Source organism: Rana temporaria, chromosome 9, assembly GCF_905171775.1.
Source record: "Rana temporaria chromosome 9, aRanTem1.1, whole genome shotgun sequence".
Classification (NCBI taxonomy): domain Eukaryota; kingdom Metazoa; phylum Chordata; class Amphibia; order Anura; family Ranidae; genus Rana; species Rana temporaria.
The window spans coordinates 22676224-22696410 of NC_053497.1; the positions used below are offsets into that span (position 1 = coordinate 22676224).

Here is a 20187-nt window from a genome sequence, read left to right on the forward strand (position 1 = left end):
GAATTGATGGCATAGTGACTGCATTTGATGGCATGGCACAGTGGTGATAATTGATTCAACAGTGGCTGCATTTGATGGCATGGCACAGTGGTGACAATTGATGCCACAGTGGCTTCGTTTGATGGCATGGCACAGTGGTGACAATTGATGGCACAGTGGCTGCGTTTGATGGCATGGCACAGTGGCTGCGTTTGATGGCATGGCACAGTGACTGCGTTTGATGGCATGGCACAGTGGTGCGAATTGATGGCATAGTGGCTGCGTTTGATGGCATGGCACAGTGGCTGCGTTTGATGGCATGGCACAGTGGCTGCGTTTGATGGCATGGCACAGTGGCTGCGTTTGATGGCATGGCACAGTGGCCAGGGCTGTGGAGTCGGTAGATAAATGTTCTGACTCCGACTCCTCAGTTTTATGTACTTCCGACTCCGACTCCCCGACTCCTCTGTATTAATATGCAAATGTATTTTATACATTCCTTGAGGGAAAGAAACACAACCTACCACAGGACTACTGGCTGGGAAGCCAACAGTCTACTGCAGGGGTCTCAAACTCAAATTCCCTGAGGGCCACAAGACAAGTTTCCATATCCCATGGGGGGCCGCATGCAAACTTTCAAACTTCAAAAACAGTATTGGTGTCAGCGAACGCATTATTAACCCTGACCACTACACTGCACACTGACCACTACACTACACAATGACCACTCACCATCAGGGTACAGCACATTAGGGCACAGGGCACAGCACACATGAGTGCACAGCGCACATCAGGGTACAAAGCCCAGCACATCAGGGTACAGGGCACATCAGAGCACAGCACATAGGGGTACAGCACAACAGGCCACATCAGGGTGCACGGCACATTAGGGCAGGGCATATCAGGACAGGGCACATGGCACAGTGCAGGACATGGCACATCAGGGCACAGCACATCAGGACAGGGCACATGGCACATCAGGGTACAGGGCACATGAAACAGCACATCAGGGTACAAAGCCCAGCACATCAGGGTACATGGGGCACATGGCACATCAGGGCACATGGGGCACAATCAGAGCACACCAGGGCACATGGGGCACATACGAGCACACCAGGGCACATGGGGCACATGAGAGCATATCAGGGCACAATCAGGGAACATGGGGCACATGAGAGCACATCAGGGCACAGCACATCAGGACAGGGCACATGGCACATCACGGTACAGGGCACATGAAACAGCACATCAGGGTACAAAGCCCAGCACATCAGGGTACCCCATGTACCCTGATGTGCTGGGCTTTGTACCCTGATGTGCTGTTTCATGTGCCCTGTACCCTGATGTGCCGTTTCATGTGCCCTGTACCCTGATGTGCCATGTGCTCTGATGTGCTGGGCTTTGTACCCTGATGTGCTGTTTCATGTGCCATGTACCCTGATGTGCCATGTGCCCTGATGTGCTACTCCCCGGCAGCCCCCCTCTCTTCTCGTCCATCTCAGATGATGTCACAAGCAAATGGGGATGGACGAGAAGAGAGAAGGGGCTGCCGGGGAGTAGCAGTGTGACATGAGAGACAAGTGAACTTATGACAGACGCTTCCTGCGCTACTCTTCATGCACCTCGATCTACACTTCCGCGGGACACGCCCTGCCTGCGGGCCATTTAAAACCGGTCCGCGGGCCGGTACTTTGAGACCCCTGGTCTACTGTATTGCACAGTTTAAGCAAAAGACAAACACAATGAAAACAACGTTTTTTTATTCTAAAACATGATTTTCCTAGGAGAATCCCATAGTCATGTTTAAAGTTTAAGCGAACAATCGGAGTTTACAAGTTTTTATAGCCTTAGCTAAATGACAGCAGTTTTTCCAATGGTTTACAGCTTCAGTCTTGAACTATTGGCCCTCCATTCCCTTCACTTATACAAGTGTCTTACTCTCTAGTCCTGCAAAAAACATATTTATTTAATCCCTTATCAGTGAGAGGCTAGGTTACACATGGACGCTGCGTTCCCTGTAACAGCAGAACACAACACTATGGAAAGTATAAAGTATTGCCGCTCCTGATTGTGCGTTGCGTGCCATATAGTGAAGCACATGAAAAGCATGCTTCTTCACGGTCACTTAACGTGTTCGTTTTGCGGTTATGTGAGGCACTGCATGCATTGGTCTTTATTCTTACAGTAGAGAAGTCATTAATTATAACTTTTTGTGAATTGGGACATTTAAACTTGCTTTTTTTTTTTTTTATTCCAATCTAAATTTAGTAGGAGTCGGAGTCGGTGCATTGTTTGCCGACTCCGACTCCAGGTACCCAAAATTTCCCCCGACTCCGACTCCACAGCCCTGACAGTGGCTGCATTTGATGGGCACAGTGAGGCTGCAATTTTTTTCTTTCTTTTTTTTTTTGTTGTCGTTTGCGCCCCCCAAAAATGGTTAAGCACCAGCCGCCACTGGTTGGGAGGTATGCGGATGGGAAGTGGTTAGATTTGCCTGCTTTAAGTTCAGCTTTACAGTGTTATTAGACATTCCATATAAACCCCCAAAATCCTGTGTTGCACTATAAAATGATGAGATGTTTATCTGAGCCTTGCCTTCCCTTGGGAAGGTCCCCCCCCCCCATATGCATGTATGATGAACCCCCATGCATGTATGATGAACCCCCATGCATGTATGATGAACCCCCATGCATGTATGATGAACCCCCATGCATGTATGATGAATAGGGAAGGTCACCCCCCCATGTATGATAAACCCCCATGCATGTATGATGAGCCCCCATGCATGTATGATGAACCCCCATGCATGTATGATGAATAGTTTGCGCCCCCCAAAAATGGTTAAGCACCAGCCGCCACTGGTTGGGAGGTATGCGGATGGGAAGTGGTTAAATTCGCCTGCTTTAAGTTCTGCTTTACAGTGTTATTAGACATTCCATATAAAGCCCCAAAATCCTGTGTTGCACTATAAAATGATGAGATGTTTATCTGAGCCTTGCACAGAAGATTTGCTTTCCTAGGGAAGGTCACCCCCCCCCCCATGCATGTATGATGAACCCCCATGCATGTATGATGAATAGGGAAGGTCACCCCCCCCCCATGCATGTATGATGAATAGGGAATATGAACCCCCATGCATGTATGATGAGCCCATATGCATGTATGATGAGCCCCCATGCATGTATGATGAGCCCCCATGCATGTATGATGAACCCCCATGCATGTATGATGAACCCACATATGCATGTATGATGAACCCTCATGCATGTATGATGAACCCCCATGCATGTATGATGAACCCTCATGCATGCATGATGAACCCCCCCATGTATGATGAACCCCCATGCATGTATGATGAACCCCCATGCATGTATGATGAATAGAGTGTGTTGGCAGAGGAGAGCGGGGGGGGGGGGTGATTGGCTGTGTGTTGGAGGCCTCCAGTGCAGGTCACGTGTCCAGGCTTGTGTGACGCGCAGGGCTGAGCTTGGCCAGGAAGGAAACGTTCGCTGCAGAAACAATAGACTTGTGAGCGGCGGGTGTGCAGGAAAAATAAGATCTTATTCCGCGGAGATTTCTCACATCCTCCGAGTCACACAAACACAACTACACGCATCCTAACATGATGACACCTCCACCCAGAGCCAGAGAAACCTGCTAAACCTCCTCAGTGCTGCCGGGAAAGGCGATCCAATAAACTCGCCACCCCAGGCGCAGCATTGAGATCTCCCCCTTATTACGTCTAAATGATGCTCCTCCATTCACACTTCCCGTCTGCAGGATAACATTCAAACTTGCCTTCCCTTCCCAGCACCGTCCGGGGCTATATAGGGTTGTTGTATCATTGCAGGTAATCTTCTCCACACTGTCATTTCTTGTCATGTGATGATTTAGGAGTGTCAGGGAATCACAAATGCTTAGAGAACACAATGATTAGACACAGGCTTTGTTATGTGCTGCTGGGGATCATGTCTCCGTATTCCCATCGCTGCTTGTTATTATTTACACCCCGAAAAAGCTTCTTCTTCTGGAAAGAAAGCCACCATGTGACCTCTAGGCACACTTACCTATTTACTAAGCATGTGTGATCACAATTGTATTACACTCCACAAACTGTATAGATACAATGTAGTCACGCCTGACCAGTCATGTTTTTTATTAGTGTAAGCCTGATTTCATTTAGGTAGATTCAGGTAGGGGCGCGCAAATGTATGGCGGCGTAGCCTAGCGTGTTTACGCTACGCCGCCTTAAAGCGGTGGTTCCCCTAAAAATAAACTTTTAACATTGCTTTTCCCACATTAATTACGATTAGAATCGGCTGGTTTTATTAAAAAAAAAAACGTCCGTACATACCGTTTGCTATATTCGTTCCCACCGCCACTTCCGGGTACGATGCTGGCGGTGGGCGTTCCTAATTGATGGACAGGCATCCGACCGACGCATACATCGCGTCACGAGATGCCGAAAGAAGCCGAACGTCGGTGCGCATGCGCCGTATAGAGCCGCACCGACGTTCGGCTTCTTTCGGCATCTCGTGACGCGATGTATGCGTCGGTCGGATGCCTGTCCATCAATTAGGAACGCCCACCGCCAGCATCGTACCCGGAAGTGGCGGTGGGAACGAATATAGCAAACGGTATGTACGGACATTTTTTTTTTTTTTTAATAAAACCAGCCGATTCTAATCGTAATTAATGTGGGAAAAGCAATGTTAAAAGTTTATTTTTAGGGGAACCACCGCTTCAAGTAAGAGAGGCAAGTGCTGTATTCACAAAGCACTTGCCTCCTAACTTACGGCGGCGTAGCGTAAATGGGGCCGACGTAAGCGCGTCTAATTCAAATGAGGATCGGGGGGGCGTGTTTTATGGAAATTACTCGTGACTTGACGTTTTTTACGAACGGCGCATGCGCTGTCCGTGTACATATCCCAGTGTGCATTGCTCCAAAGTACGCCGCAAGGACGTATTGGTTTTCGACGTGAGCCCCATTCACGGACGACTTACGCAAACGACGTAACATTTTCAAATTTCGACGCGGGAACGACAGCCATGCTTAACATTGGCTACGCCACCTAGGGGGCAGCTTTATCTTTACGCGGCGTATCTCTTACGGAAACGGCGTATCTTTACTGCGACGGGCGCACGTACGTTCGTGAATCGGCTTATCTAGTCATTTACATATTCTACGCCGAACTCAACGGAAGCGCCACCTAGCGGCCAGCCTAAAAAATTACACTTTAAGATATGACGGCGTAGGAGACTTACGCCGTTCGTATCTTGGCCTAATTTAAGCGTATCTGGTTTCCAGAATACGCTTAAATTTAGGACGGCGTAGATTCAGAGTTACGTCGGCGTATCTACTGATACGCCGGCGTAAATCTTTCTGAATCCAGCTATCTATTTTATTTTGCGAGCAAACATTGCTCTTGTTTTAAATGCATTGTAATTTTAATAAATCTAAAGTGGTATTAAACCTAAAAGTAAAAATGGTATTACATTGCAGCTTATCAATCCTTCAATGTGATGGCTGCATTTTTTTTTTAGGCTTTTATTTATTTTTATATATATATATATATATATATATATATATATATATATATATATATATATATATATATATATATATATATATATATATTTTTTAAGGCTTTTTTTTTCTTCTCCTTTTTTCACCCCGGTGATCCAGATTAAAGCGGAGCTCCACCCTAAAGTGGAACGTCCACTCATCGGAACCCCCCCCCCCCTCCGGTGTCACATTTGACACCTTTCAGGGGGAGGGGGGTGCAGATACCTGTCTAAAGACAGGTATTTGCACCCACTTCCGGGCCACACAGATTGCGGGCAGGATGTCAGATCCTAACCCCCCCCCCCCCCGTTGGGTTCTAGGAAACACACAGCTCCCAGATCTAAGGCTGCATTCACATCTGAGCGACAGCCGCGATCGCGTGTAGCGGCGTATTTTGCCGCGAGTACAAAACTTTCACTTTTTTTTTTTTTTTCCTCAAAGTCTTCCCATTGCTGTCAATGGGAAAACACCTATGTCGCCTGAAAAAAAGGGTCCGGGACTTTTTTTCAGGCGACAGGCGTTCGGCGTCTATGAGATGTGAACCATCTCCATAGACAGCAATGGGAATTCTCCCCTCGAGCGACAGAAGTGTCCGGCGTCGGGCGTTTTGTCGCTCAGGTGTAAATGGGGTCTAAGGATGAGCTCTGGTGTGTTCGCATAGAACACGTGCAGAGCCCGCCAGGAAGTGAGCACGGCGCTGTGCTAATCACAGCCAGGGAGACATTGTCCCGATGCTCGGCTGCAGGGATCGTGAAATGTCTCCCTGGCTGTTATTAGCGCAGCGCCATGCACACTTCCTGGCGGGCTCTGCACGTGTACTATGCGAACACGCCAGAGCTCATCCTTACCCAGAACACAGCGGGTACCAGTGAGCACGGCGCACACGACTTAGGCATTTTCTTTCTTCATTTTCACCCGGTGATCCAGATGGTAAAGCTGGGTACACACAGGATTAACGCTGCTAGATTAGCGTCATTTTATCGTCGTTTTAGCAGCGCTTTTTCGACCACTAGTGGGCCTTTTTTAACCGCCGCTAGTGGTAGAGGAAAGGGTTAAAACTGCCGTGTTGCAGCGCTACCAAGTCGCTTTTCAGGCGCTTTGGAAACAGGGACAGGGCAGGGACGGTTTAGGAGCGTTGTATACAGCACTTCCAAACCGCCCCAAAAGATGCTGCTTGCAGGACTTTGTAACGTCTCGCAAGCGCACCGCTCCAGTGTAAAAGCACTCAGGCTTTCACACTGGGGAGACGTGGGAGGCGGTTTTCAGGTGCTTTACAGGCACTATTTCTAGTGCTAGTGCTAAATTGCCTGAAAACCGCCTTCAGTGTGAGAGGGGGCTTAGTATTGTTATAATATGTTGTTTTTTTTACAAATCTTTTGTAGTCTTGTTCTCACTTTACACCTAAATTTACAGGCATTGACATTTTTTGCTGTCAATTCTGCACCATAATTGTACTTTGTGTAAAGGCATTTTTTTTTGTTATTGTAGGGAAAGGCTACATCCTTTTCTCAAGTTTTTATTGCTGTCTGTGACCCTGCTGCCACCTTCTCCATTGTCTCTGGTACAGAAAGTGAAAGAAATTCAAAATAGTATTTCTATAGTCTTTCCTCCCTGGGGACTCAAAGCACTTATCAAATTTGTGTTGGGATCTTTGAATTGAAGGATTTTTCAAGTGTCGCTATTAACCTGGATGAATCTTAAAAGTGTTTCTAAAGTGTCGAATGTTTTTTTAGGACCCCTTTCACACTGAAGGCGCTTTTCAGGCATTTTAGTGCTAAAAATTGTGCCTGTAAACTAAAGCACCTGAAAAGCGCCTCTCATGCCTCCCCAGTGTGAGAGCCCGAGTGCTTGCGAGATGGTAAAAAAAAGTCCTGCAAGCAGCATCTTTGCGACGGTTTGGAAGCAGTGTATACACCGCTCTCAAAACGCCCTGCCCATTGAAATTTAATGGGCGACACTGCCGAAGCGTCTGCAAAGCACTTCGACTGCGCCTCAACACGGGCGCTTTTTTAACCCTTTCTTTGGCAGCTAGCAGGGGTTAAAAGCACCCCGCTAGCGGTCAAAAATCGACGGCAAAGCACCAGTAAAACTAGCTTTACCGCTAGCGCATCACCGCCACAGTTGTTACAAGTTGTTGTAAAGTGAGAAGGTTTTTTATCTTGAAGCATTAAGTTAATATACCTTCTGTGTGTAGTAGCCTCCCCTCTGCCCCCCTAATACTTTAGCTGAGCTCCATCTCAAACCAGTGATGTGCATGAGTGCCTCAGCCACTCGGCACTCTCCCTCCTGATTGGCTGAGAGAAAGCAGTGAGGCCATTGGCTCCCGCTGTTGTCAATCAAAGCCAGTTCGCCAATCAGGAGTGAGTGGGTGCAGGGCTGAACTGCAGCTCTGTGTCTGAATGGACACAGGGAGCTGTGACTCGGCTACTTGCTATGGGGGCACTCGACAGGAGGGAGGGGCCAGGAGCACTGAAGAGGGACCCAAGAAGTGGAGGATCTGGGCTGCTCTGTGCAAAACCATTTCACAGAGCAGATAAGTATAACTTGTTTGTTATTTTTGAAGCAGAAATACAAGACTTTAGTATCACTGTAAGGTATAAAACCTTCTGGGTGCAGCTGCCCCCCCCCCCCCCCCATATACTTACCTAAACCCTATCTCTATCCAGCGATGAGGATCATGGGTCTTTCTCTCCCCTTTGGCTCACTGAGCAGCAGGAGCCATTGGCACGGTCAATCACAGTCAGTGAGCTAATGAGGAGGGGCGGGGCCAAGCCATGGTCCTATGTGTGAATGGACAATGTCCATTCACAGGAGTGCGGCTCGGGAGTGAGCCTGCTTAAGTCTCCCCATAGCAAGAGGCTTCCAAAATCATTGCACAGAGCAGGTAAGTATTGTGTGTGTGTGTGTGTGTGTGTTTTTTTTTATTATTATTACAACCTTTAAGCCTCGTACACCCGCTTAGATTTTCAGATTACCGAACGTCCTTTTTTGTGGCACGCTAGCCTCATGTCGTAAGTGAAAAGGTTGCTCACCATACGAAAATTCTCGTACGACCGAATACAACGTCAGACGTGACGTCAGATGTTTGAATAGTTTTGTATGTGTTCTTTCATTTTTGAGCATGCGTAGTCTTGCTCTTACGATTTTTTTTTTTCATACGAAAACCATACTAATGAATTGAAAATCAGACGTTGAGTTCACAATTTTTTTATAGTCTGCACATCCAGCTTTTGTCTGCCAACAATGCGAAATCGCCTGTCAAAAGCATCATAACGATCCGCAAATCGGCAGACAGCTCGTCGTACAAATTTCTCCATCCGATTTTCGTATCGTGTGTACGAACCTTTTAGAGTCACAAGTTCTGAGTCTGTGATTAAAAAATATCTAGAGAGGGTGCTTCCTGGACACTAAATGGCAGTAAGTTTGTGGGTGCTGCATGATAGAATGCATGACATCCAAAACATTTTAAGATGACCCTCGGCACTTGTGAATTAAAGCGGAGTTCTACCCAAAAGTGGAACTTCCGCTTTAAGCACTCCTCGCCCCCTTACATGCCACATTTGGCATGTCATTTTTTTGGGGGGGGAGTGGGGGCTTCGGTAGGAGTGGGACTTCCTGTCCCACTTCCTCCTTCCGCCCAGGGAGTGCCTCGGCGACTTCTCTTCTCGCCTTAGGTGGCCCCTTCCTCTAGGCGATCTCCTGGGGCACGTGACAGGTCCCAGGAGATCGCCTGTCCACTCCTAGAGCACAACATGACTCACGCATGCGCAGTGAGTACCCGGCCGTGAAGCCGAAAACTGTCACGGCCGGGTGCCCACACTAAGAATGATGGTGCTGGCCGGAGGGGGGGGGGGGGAGAGGAGCGGAGTTCCGGGCGGCTGCATTGCTGGACCGTGGAGCAGGCAAGTGTCTGTTTATTAAAAGTCAGCAGATACACTTTTTGTAGCTGCTGACTTTTAATAAACACTAAAAGGCTGGAACTCCGCTTTAAGGACAAAACCAGAGAAAATTCCCAGCTCAACTCGCCAACCAGTCTGCTTACCAACCAAATTAACCTGTCTAACAGTATGCATTAAAAACAGGGGTTTCGTTTGCAAACACATGCGTAAGCTGCAGGGTCCCTTCACGGCACCCTGTATTGCCTGCAGTCCTAACCCTTGTAAATGTATGAGTCTCCAACAGTGGGAGCACAAGCGTTCTAATGTATAGGTAGAGGGCAGGTGGGCCCAGTCCTCTTTAAAGGCACAGGGGCACATTGGACACCCAGCTAGGGTTGCCACCTCATCCCTTTTAATCCGAACACATATGAACTACACAGGTTCTGTGGTTGATTAAGTTGGTAATTAAACTCACTTGGCTGCATTAAATTAGCCTCAGAACCTGTGCATATGTGTTTGGGTTTAAAGGGATGAGGTGGCAACTCTACACCCCAGCAGATAGCACAATGGCAGCAAAGGTGCCCAGTGTGTCCTCTCACCAATATTTACACCAGTAACAAACAATATGGCCCCTGCCCCATCTATAGCTGGCCTTCAAAGCAAGGAGCACATGGAAGGGCAACGGATGCTAGACAAAACCAGAGAAAATTCCCAGCTCAACTCACCAACCAGTCTGCTTACTAACCGAATTAGAACGCTTGTGCTCCCACTGTTGGAGACCCGTATATTTACAAGGGTTAGGACTGCAGGTAATACAGGGTGCCATGACGGTGCCCTGCAGCTTACGCATGTGTTTGCAAATGTGTGCAACTAAACCCCTGTCTTTATTTGCATACTGTTGGGCAGGTTCATTTGGTTGATAAGCAGACTGGTTGGTAAGTTGGGTGTTCTCTGGGGTTTTGTCCTGCAAATTGAAAGTCCAATTACTATTTACAGTATTTATAGATCTGTTGGTAGACCTTTTGCTCAGGATCTGAAAGTGCTGAATTTAAAGGTGGGAGCCTAATTAGTCAAGGGAACAAAACACGTTGCCCTTTTGCACCATGTAAAATAAATCAACTGTTAAAGTAATGCTTCAGGGAAAACATCTGTGTAACTAACAGGTGATTGTCATTAACAGTTTTAAGGGAGTGTACCTTTCTTCTAGGGGAGACATGGAGGATGCAGCGGTTGGTCATTGCGATGAATCATCTTCTGAAGGTAATTTGTCAAATTTCACATATTAAAAGCTAATTAACTATTTCTGCATCCACGTGATGTGTTATAGATTATGCTAAAATGCAGAAAGTAAAACCTGGTGGATATATAGCTAAAAACCAGCTTGATTTTTTTTTCTTTTATATTCTAAATTATAGTAGAGATAGATATAACAATGTAGTTTCCAAGAACAAAATCAACTATGACCAACACATATGATGTTTGTATTCATAGCAAACCTATCATTTTGCCCAATTAAGAGAATCTTCAGCCCCTCCTTTTTTTTTATAAAGTCAGCAGCTACAAATACTGACCTTTACCTGTCCAGGAATCCAGCAGGGTCCTCACCTGGGCTGGTTCTTTGCCAGTCTTCGAGTCCCTGGTGCCACCATGTTTAGTGTGTGAAGCCGGCTTTGACTCCTTGCGGCTTCACAGCCCGCTTCCCAACCGGTAAACCACTGTGCAACTACATTAAATAATATCGATGTATAAATATAGGGGACAAACCAACAAATGCGTCCCTGCTGGCCTAAGCCTGATGCTGGCCCAGCCAGGCCTTGCAAGTTCCTTTTTACGGGTAGGGACCTAAGATCCCTATGGTGTAGCAAAAAAATGTGACCGTCCTTGGTGCTAGTTGTCCTACATGTGGCTACTGCTCCCAGCCCCACCTCTTCAGGCCCTGCCAGCCCTTCTGACTGCAGCTGCCTCACTCTCTTGCCCATACTTCCACAGTCCTCTCCTCTGGTTCTGCACCCATCCCAGACTGCTTTCTCACAGTCCTCTCAGGCATGCCTCTCCCAGTCTTCTGATTGTGAATCACTCACCAGCCCTCAGGAGTTTGGTTGTGCTTTCAGAAATTGCACCACACCTGCAGGCTATAATAGAATTCAATGGAAAATGCAGGAAAGCCACACTGCACCCCTGGTGCGGGTAAACCTTATTGCATCAGTGTGAAAGCAGTCTTAGGCCCCTTTCGCACGATCGGGCTGATCGGGTTCGCCTGTCCATTTTTTAGGTGGACCCAGTCAAATGGTCATCCCTATGATGCAGCAGATGTAAGCTGACTTGTCCTTTTACACCCCCCTACCTCCAATCCGATCTGCTAAAAAACAGAAGGGGATCAGTCCCCTTCCCTCTGGGCGGACCAGATCGGAGGGCCCATAGAGTAGAGCAGGCTGTGTCCTTGTCTGCTTTGCATATGGACATGGACCCGTCATCCACCCGCTTCGCTCATTGTGGCCCGTGACCGGTTACTAAGTCGGTTAAGTATCCCTCGCTCTTCAAAAGGTTGGGAACCCCTGACCTAAGTGATCTGAGCCAAAGTGGGAGCAGGTACCTATCAAAACTAGGAACCCCCTCAAAAAAATGTTTTGTCCAAAAGAGGCGGGTGGATGTGGAAAAGCAGAAATTCCCTTTTGGGTGATGCTACACTTTTGGATCCCACTTTCTTTGCTACTTATAATTTCTTTCTTGCCATTTCTCCACTGCCCATTTCTACTACACTTAGAAATACTTGGTACTTCTCTGTATGCAAGAGCATGTTGCCTGTGACAGACTCACCCGGGACAGAGTTTTTTGGAGGGGACTGAATGCTAGCCTCTTGCCTTGCGATCATGGGCCCTGGCATTTGGGGGAACAGTGCTCTTTGTGAGCTGAATGCCTGGGACCCTGTATATGCCATTAGAGTGACTGATTGATTCATACTGTTGGGACATACAGTGTAAGGAGATGCTAATGCCATCCCCTCCAGCCATCTGTCTGTTCTCTGTGCTAATTGACCCTGCTATTGTGTGAAGATGTCATGTGTTTACACTTATGATAATGTGTATTGTATAGCAGGTGAGCGAGGAGACGTGACGTCTACCCTGAAAGGTCATATCTATGAGTCGCCTAGTCTGGGTAAATGATTAATTAGCTCATGTTAATTTATGTTCTGGTTACCTCCTCTTTAAACTGTATATAAGGTTGTATTCTACACTCCATGTTCAGCAGACAACCAAGTCTCATCTCGTTGTGTGCTTGAGAGCAGCTGGAATATCTGATATCTATATCCAGACTGATAGGAAGCGGTATATGACGGAAGCACTCAAGCGGAGTGTGGGACGTTCTGTTACATTACCTTCTCTTCCTCTCATTATGCTTCCTATTGCAATTTAGGCCTGATTCTGATTGGATTTCTGTGATGCTGGGGCAGGAATCCAGTGAATTTCTACACCTGGATTTACAGATGTAAGCAGTTAGTTGACACCACTCAGCCTGTCTCGGAGGCAAGTAGCAGTAGAAAAGCACCCACCAACCAGCCTGATAAGTACAGAAGCAGCCCACCCTGGTGGATGACAAGGGCTCACCCGAAGTGTGGAGCTCACCCGAAGTGTGAAGTACTAAGCAGTTTTTTCCAGAGCTCATGATGGTGGATATGGGTTTTTCTGTGTGTTATTACCAGGCCGCAATCCTCAGGATCTCCCCACCAGAAGGCGAGCAGGCCAGGTCCAGTAACAGATGTAGCAGGTAGGGATCAAGCAAAAGCATAGTCCATAAAGCCAAAGTCGGTTACGAGTTGTAGCAAAGATACGGACGGTAGCAGTAGTGATCAGAGTGAGATATTGGCTGGAGAGAGCACAATTATCTGGCAAACAGGAAGTTCTGAGACATGACTCAAATCAGGAAGTTAATGGCAGAAACAAACAGTTCAAGGTTTATGAAAAACAAAGTACAAGGCAATATTGTCTAATGGATCAGAAGGTAGCTGTACAGCATCTGACATTGTGTCAAGGAGTAATAATCTGTTCCTAACCACAGGTAATCACTCCATGTGTGATTACATGCGAACACCTCACGAATACCACAGTGACCTGTGTTGATCCAGTGTAGACAAACGCAGGTCACTGCATATGGTTTGAGCGAGCCCTTCATATTCAGATTAGTTTGTGTGCCTGGGGACTCTCAGGATCTTCACTTGCTGTTTAAGTTGGTGCACAGGGTGCTAAACCCCCACCTTGGCCTTACAATGGTCCTGGCCCAAAAACCTCTTCAGGCCACTGAGGCCCTGTAATTGAACTCTTGATGATGGTGGGTTGTACCATTCACCAGTTTGGGCAGAAGTCTAGGCAAAGCCTGTCTGGCACAGAAAGCAATTTAAAAAGCTTAATTAAGTCCTTAAAGCACACCATCCTGTGCTGTGAGATTAAAGCGGGAGTTCACCCAATTATATATTTTTTTATCTTTTCCCCTTAGATGGATGCTCGTTTTGTCTAGGGGAATCGGCTAGTTTTAAAATATGAGCCGTACTTACCGTTTTCGAGATGCATCTTCTCCGTCGCTTCCGGGTATGGGTCTTCGGGACTGGGCGTTCCTTCTTGATTGACAGTCTTCCGAGAGGCTTCAGACGGTCGCATCCATCGCGTCACTAGTAGCCGAAAGAAGCCGAACGTCGGTGCGGCTGTATACTGCGCCTGCGCACCGACGTTCGGCTTCTTTCGGAACATCGTGGCGCGATGGATGCGACCGTCGGAAGACTGTCAATCAAGAAGGAACGCCCAGTCCCGCAGCCCATACCCGGAAGCGGCGGAGAAGATGCATCTCGTAAACGGTAAGTACGGATCATATTTTAAAACAACTAGCCGATTCCCCTAGACAAAACGAGCATCCATCTAAGGGGAAAAAGGGTCATGTGCGGGTGAACCTCCGCTTTAATGAATGAATTATCTTCTTTTTTACTTTTTTTATTTTTTTGCAGGCCCATCCCAAAACTGCAGTAGTGCATCCAAAGTATACACTATATTGCCAAAAGTATTTGGATGCCTGCCATTACACGCACATGAACTTTTTAATGGCATCCCAGTCTTTGTCCGTAGGGTTCAATATTGAGTTAACCCACCCTTTGCAGCTATAACGGCTTCAACTTCTTTATTTAGGCTGTCGTCAAGGTTTAGGAGGGTGTCTTTGGGAATGTTTGACCATTCTTTCAGAAGTGCATTTGTGAGGTCAGGCACTCATGTGGACAAGAAGGTCTGGCTCAAAATCTATGCTCTAATTCATCCCAAAGGTGTTCTATCGTGTTGAGGTCAGGACTCTGTGCAGGTCAGTCAAGTTTCCCCACCACAAACTCGCTCATCCATGTCTTTATTAACCTTGCTTTGTGCACTGGTCCAAATCATTTGGTGGAGGGGGATTATAGTGTGGGGTTGTTTTTTTTGGGGTTGGGTTTGGCCACATTTAGTTCCAGTGAAAGGAACTCTTAAGGTGTCAGAATACCAAGACATTTTGGAAAATTTCATGCTCCCAACTTTGTGGGAAAAGTTTGGGGATGGCCCCTTCCTGTTCCAACATAAATGCGCACCAGTGGGATGGGCCAACTCAATATTAAACCCTACGGAATAAGACTGGGATGCCATCATAGTTTGTATGTGTAAAGGCAGGTGTCCCAATACATTTGTCAATATAGTGTATATTTAAAAAACTGATTTGTATAGCCCTAGCTATGACACTTTATATGCATTGCAATACTTAGACTTAATATTGCTTTGTGGCTTTAAGAGAGGGCTGTGTTTTAATATTCCCTTATTTGGAAGGTTGGGTTTTCTTGAAACTCTGACACCTGTTGGAGTGGGCAAGATGACACAACCATGAAAAAAAATATTAAAATGGTTGCTTCTTCCCCAGAATTTGAAGGACTGCTGATAAACAGTCTTGCCACCTCTGCCACCTCATTATCTTGATGACATGACTGCTGGTCCTAAACTGTTCATCAACCTTTTTAACCCAGACCAACCCTTGAAATAATTTTGAGGTCTCAGGGAACCCCTGATAAGATTAGTCTGTCTCTTACATTGGTGGTGGTAAGTGGAAAGAATGCCCTCTTTACAGGGGTGACCAGAATGACACCCTTCCAGTAATGCTGCTGGCTCTACTAAATAGCGTTGGATCTGGATGGTTGCAGGCAGGTTCAGATCAGAGAAGAGTCATTAGCCACAACTCAAAGATCCCCTAGCTACCCCTGGAGAAACCCTAGGATTGGGATTGGACTAGGGTTCTATGGAACCCTGTTTGAGAGTGGCTGCTGTACACGATGACATCAGCGAGAAGAGTGGCCAGAGGGGCACAGTCCTTGGAACAGAAGAAGAGGAAGATTATAGGACCTTGTGTTAAGGTGAGTATAAAGCCCTGTACACACGATCAGTCCATCGGACCGTTCTCATCGGTTAACCGATGAAGCTGACTGATGGTCTGATGTGCCTACACACCATCAGTTAAAAAAACGATCGAGTCCAACGCGGTGACGTAAAACACAACGACGTGCAGAGAAAAATGAAGTTCAATGCTTCCAAGCATGCGTCGACTTAATTCTGGGCATGCCCGGGTTTTTAACCGATGCTTCTGCGTACTAACCATCGGTTTTGACCTATTGGTTAGACGTCCATCGGTTGTATTTTAAAGCAAGTTCTAAATTTTTGGTCCGAAGGATAACTGACCGATGGGGCCTTCAGTCCGTTTCCATCGGTTTTGACCGACCGTGTGTACGCGGCCTAAGTCTATGCTTTCCCTTTACCTAGAACAAAACAAAAGGGGTAGGGGGCATGGAAACAACGTCATTAGCTCAAACTTTGTATTAGAAGAATGCCACTGTGAAAAAAGTGTAAAAATATAAAATTAGTTAAATTTGTTAATGAGACACAAAAATTCAGCCCGATTTTTTTTCTTTTTTTCTGTATTGTAGATCATAATCGACCTGGGAATGGCATTCTCCTAGATATTGTAAATGGGTGTCATTTATCCCATACAGCAGTTTTGGCAAAAGCTGTGGCAAGTGACCATTTCCAACTGGAGGAGAGTGTAAAATCAGAAGATCTTCTGAACAATAACAAGGAGGTATCAGAACAAGACTATTTTACCAACCAAAGAATTGTATCTTCAGGGGATTTTTCCACAGTCAGCGATCAAATATCAGCTGCCAACAATCCGAAAGAATCATTTCTTACATTATCTAAAGACAGGAACAGCACAGAATATAAAGAGACGCTTAATCACTTGCGTGACTCATGTCAGACTACAGATAAAGGCAAAATACAAGATGGGAGAGAACTGTGTAACGTGCAATCAAAACAAGCTTTATCTGATTACACCTTAAAAAATAACATTAGTAAAGATATTTCAGAGAGCAGTGAAATATTTCAAGGAGAGCTGCAGTATGAAGAGTTCGACAAAGATACACACAATCCATGTGAAGTGAATATGTCAAAGCTTCAGGAAAATTCTGAGGATGAAGAGGAATCCTATGCAACAGAGTCTATTTTAGGTGATTGGCTAAAAGATAAAGAACGCTTGGAAATAAATAATTTCAAAGAAACTTCTGTGTCCGATTCTGACATGTTCAAGAGAGACTTGCTGGATGAAGTCACAAAACTTAACATTGAGTCGACAAGAGAAAGCTTAGATCGTAAACCACAAGGCTGTGATAAAACAATTCATACGGAAAACCATGTCAACAACCATGCTGTGCACTTAAAACTTAGCAAATTTGATATTCCTTCTACCAAACAAAAAGAGTCTTCTAGCATGGAGCAATGTGATGTACTGGCACACAATGTGTGTGAGAGTGAAGACAGCTATAAAAATAATTCTCTTGATTTTCAGACCAAACGATTTGGGCTATGTTTACCAAAAAACGATAGTACCAAAAGAGGCAAGCGGAAAAAGGAGCATCGATCACTAAAATGTGGACGATTGCAGCCAGTTTTGCATGAGCTAGAGTTTGTGGAAGAGGAGGACCTTTCTGAGAAGGAAGAAAGTAGTGAAGAGGATAACATGGACAATTCTTTTCATTACAGCTGCTCAAAAGACGGGCTTGATCACAGAAAAGAAAGACATCAGTACGTTTCAGATAAACTGGACCCTGATGTTTTACAATTGCTTGAAATGCACCTACGCAAGCAACAGCTTGTTGACATCAAGGAAGAAGGAGAAGAAGAAATGATAGATGTGCACATTAATAAAGAAATGACACGTTCAGACTCTTACAAATTATTGCGTAATATACCTCCAGTTCTGGATATGGTTCTGGAAGAACCTGAGCTGGAACATGCTGGAGACATGTTAGAAGATGGCAGCAAAACACCTTCTGATATAGACTCTGATGACAGCAGTATTGTCTGCTCTATGGAATTAGGTCTCATGGAATCTCTACAAAATGATTTAATGAGTAAAAGTTCCAAGATAGACAAACATGAGCTAGCCACAATTCTCTCGGAAACAAGTCCTGATTGTCTGTCCAGAGGAAATAAAAGCAAACAAAGGGAAGACGCCTCCTGTCATAGTGAATGTAAACCTAAACATGGAAATGTTCAAAATCAGGAACCAAAGCCTCAGGAGGTACAAATGAAAGATCCAAGCAGTCAACCGATAATACACGAGGATGGTCCTGAAGATCTAGGATCTGGCATTGCTTCACAAGTTGTTGAAGCTGTAGAAGATATTAGTACATCATTGTACTCAGAATCCAATTTTTCTGAATTATTAAAGGACATACCTGAACAACCCTTGGCACATGAAAAAGAAACAGTAGAAGCACCAATTATTGAAAATACTGACTTAACTGAAGCTGAGGCTGACCAAAGCTTAGACCTTCCATCATTAGACCTTGCCTCAGATGTAACCCAGCAGAAAGAATCGGAGTCAGATACAGAAGTTGACGAGTCCAAATTGCTTGATAGTAGTACATTTAATGATTCAGAAACCGTTTTGCCAGACTCTGCTAAGGCTGAAAACGCCTTAGATTCACCATGTCCTATATTTGACGGACATGAGGAACCACATGTACTTGGTCTTGAATCTAGGATACCCTCTGAAGAAACAGATGGCTGTTATCCAGGTGATGGAGAGGATTTTGGAAAGGAAAATGACCACTCAGAGCAACATGATGGTGTAAACAGATTTCTGACAAATCAACAGTTAGATCTAACAGGTGTCGACAAAGATCTAAAAACTATAAAGGTATTTATGAGATGATTGTAGTTTTTGAACTACATAATTTCCTTTTTACACAACTTCTAACCAGGCGAAGTATACAGTAATGGTCAGTAAGTCCTATTGTCCTCTGTGATTTTTATTTCACAGCCAGTTAGAAGTTGTGTTCACAGTGATGCATGAGATATACATTTCAGGGAAAGTTTTTAAAGCTATCCAATAAGGGCATCATTATCTATATATTCCTATAGTATATGGCAGGATGGCTGTATCAAGCACCGTCAGTTGCTGTAGTCCATGTTTCTTGTGACATTTTACAGCATCATAACTCAAAGGGCTTGTTCATGCGTGTGTCAATACTCTGTGTTTATACAGCATTTATTGAGTATTTTTAAAGTCTCATAACTGCCCTTAAGTGCCTTCCATGACTATTACAATGGGAACCACACAGTGCTGTTCACACAGGAGCAGTAGGTCCTCCATTGATTTAATTGGTAATGCTTTGTAACCGCAATTTAACAGCACCTATAGCATTTATGGCATGTTGGTGAAGCATTTATAAAGTCTTAGCTGGGCAATGGGGGAGAGGCAGTGGAGAATCCTGTATTCCAGAATGCACTGGGAAATAGAGAACTAGGACAGAGCAGCTCTAGCAATTTCCTGTTGGTACAGAGCAGCTGTTTGGTAACACAATATGCTTCTGTGCAGGCAAAAGGAAGCCAGCCAGCAATACTGACAGTGCCAGGCAGAAGCAGAGGCCTTGAGAATTCTTGCCAGTGGCATTGTCTTTTGTGTCAGTAAAGTTGAGCTGAACCAAGCCAAGTGCCAAAGAGATCAAATCCATCTTGCAGAGAATTCACAAAAATGTCTATCACTCTACAACCTAACCACACCTCAAAGTAGATAATTTCCTCTGCATCACTTCCCCTTTTAAGCACTTCCCACAAGAAAAGAAAAACTTTCATGGCCATTTATCAAGCATTCCTGAAGCTTTTTTTAAACGCTTCATAAACCTAACAAAACCATGTCATAAACTATTCATACATGCAATAGACGCGTTTAAGGATAAGTTCACTTTAAAAAAATAAAATAAAAAAATGCAGATTTTTTTGCAGGTAAAAAAAAAAAGTGAAAAAGTGTATTAGATGATAACACTCCCTCAAGAGTGTCAGCAAATTAAACAGTGCTAACCAAATATGTGTGCATATTCTACTAAACATAAACAATGTCACAAACCATATATAATAGTGTCAAAACCATATATAATGCAGTGAAAAATAATCACTATACTGTGACTATATTCATAAAAACACCTGTGATAATAAAGAAACATGAATTAGGAACACTGACAGTGCAAAAGAAAGTCTATAAAAAATCAAAAATGGGTCATAAAAATAAAGAGTTCATGTGATTAAGGATCCTGCGATCTTCAAAAAGCTTCAAGAACTTTCACCACACCCGACAGTGATCTGTGATTCCTTCCCCATCAAAATGGACACTCACCAGACCAATACGCCTCACACTCTCGTGTTTTGGCAAATAGGC

At 45.2% G+C, this 20187-nt stretch overlaps 1 protein-coding gene across 2 annotated transcripts in view; it reads left to right on the top strand.

Annotated features, from left to right (window-relative positions):
- The first annotated feature begins 3468 nt into the window (after positions 1–3468).
- Positions 3469–20187, top strand: part of LOC120913185 — a 161596-nt gene continuing 144877 nt past the window's right edge. Inside the window, exons 1-3 of one of the 2 annotated variants that reach the window (XM_040322956.1) lie at positions 3469–3829; positions 10631–10683; positions 16397–18669. In XM_040322956.1, the coding sequence (XP_040178890.1) occupies positions 10638–10683; positions 16397–18669 (2319 nt within the window). In that variant the 5' untranslated portion in view covers positions 3469–3829; positions 10631–10637. Of the gene's footprint in view, positions 3830–10327; positions 10684–16396; positions 18670–20187 lie in introns of those variants that run through there. The other variant, XM_040322957.1, reaches the window with a different exon arrangement.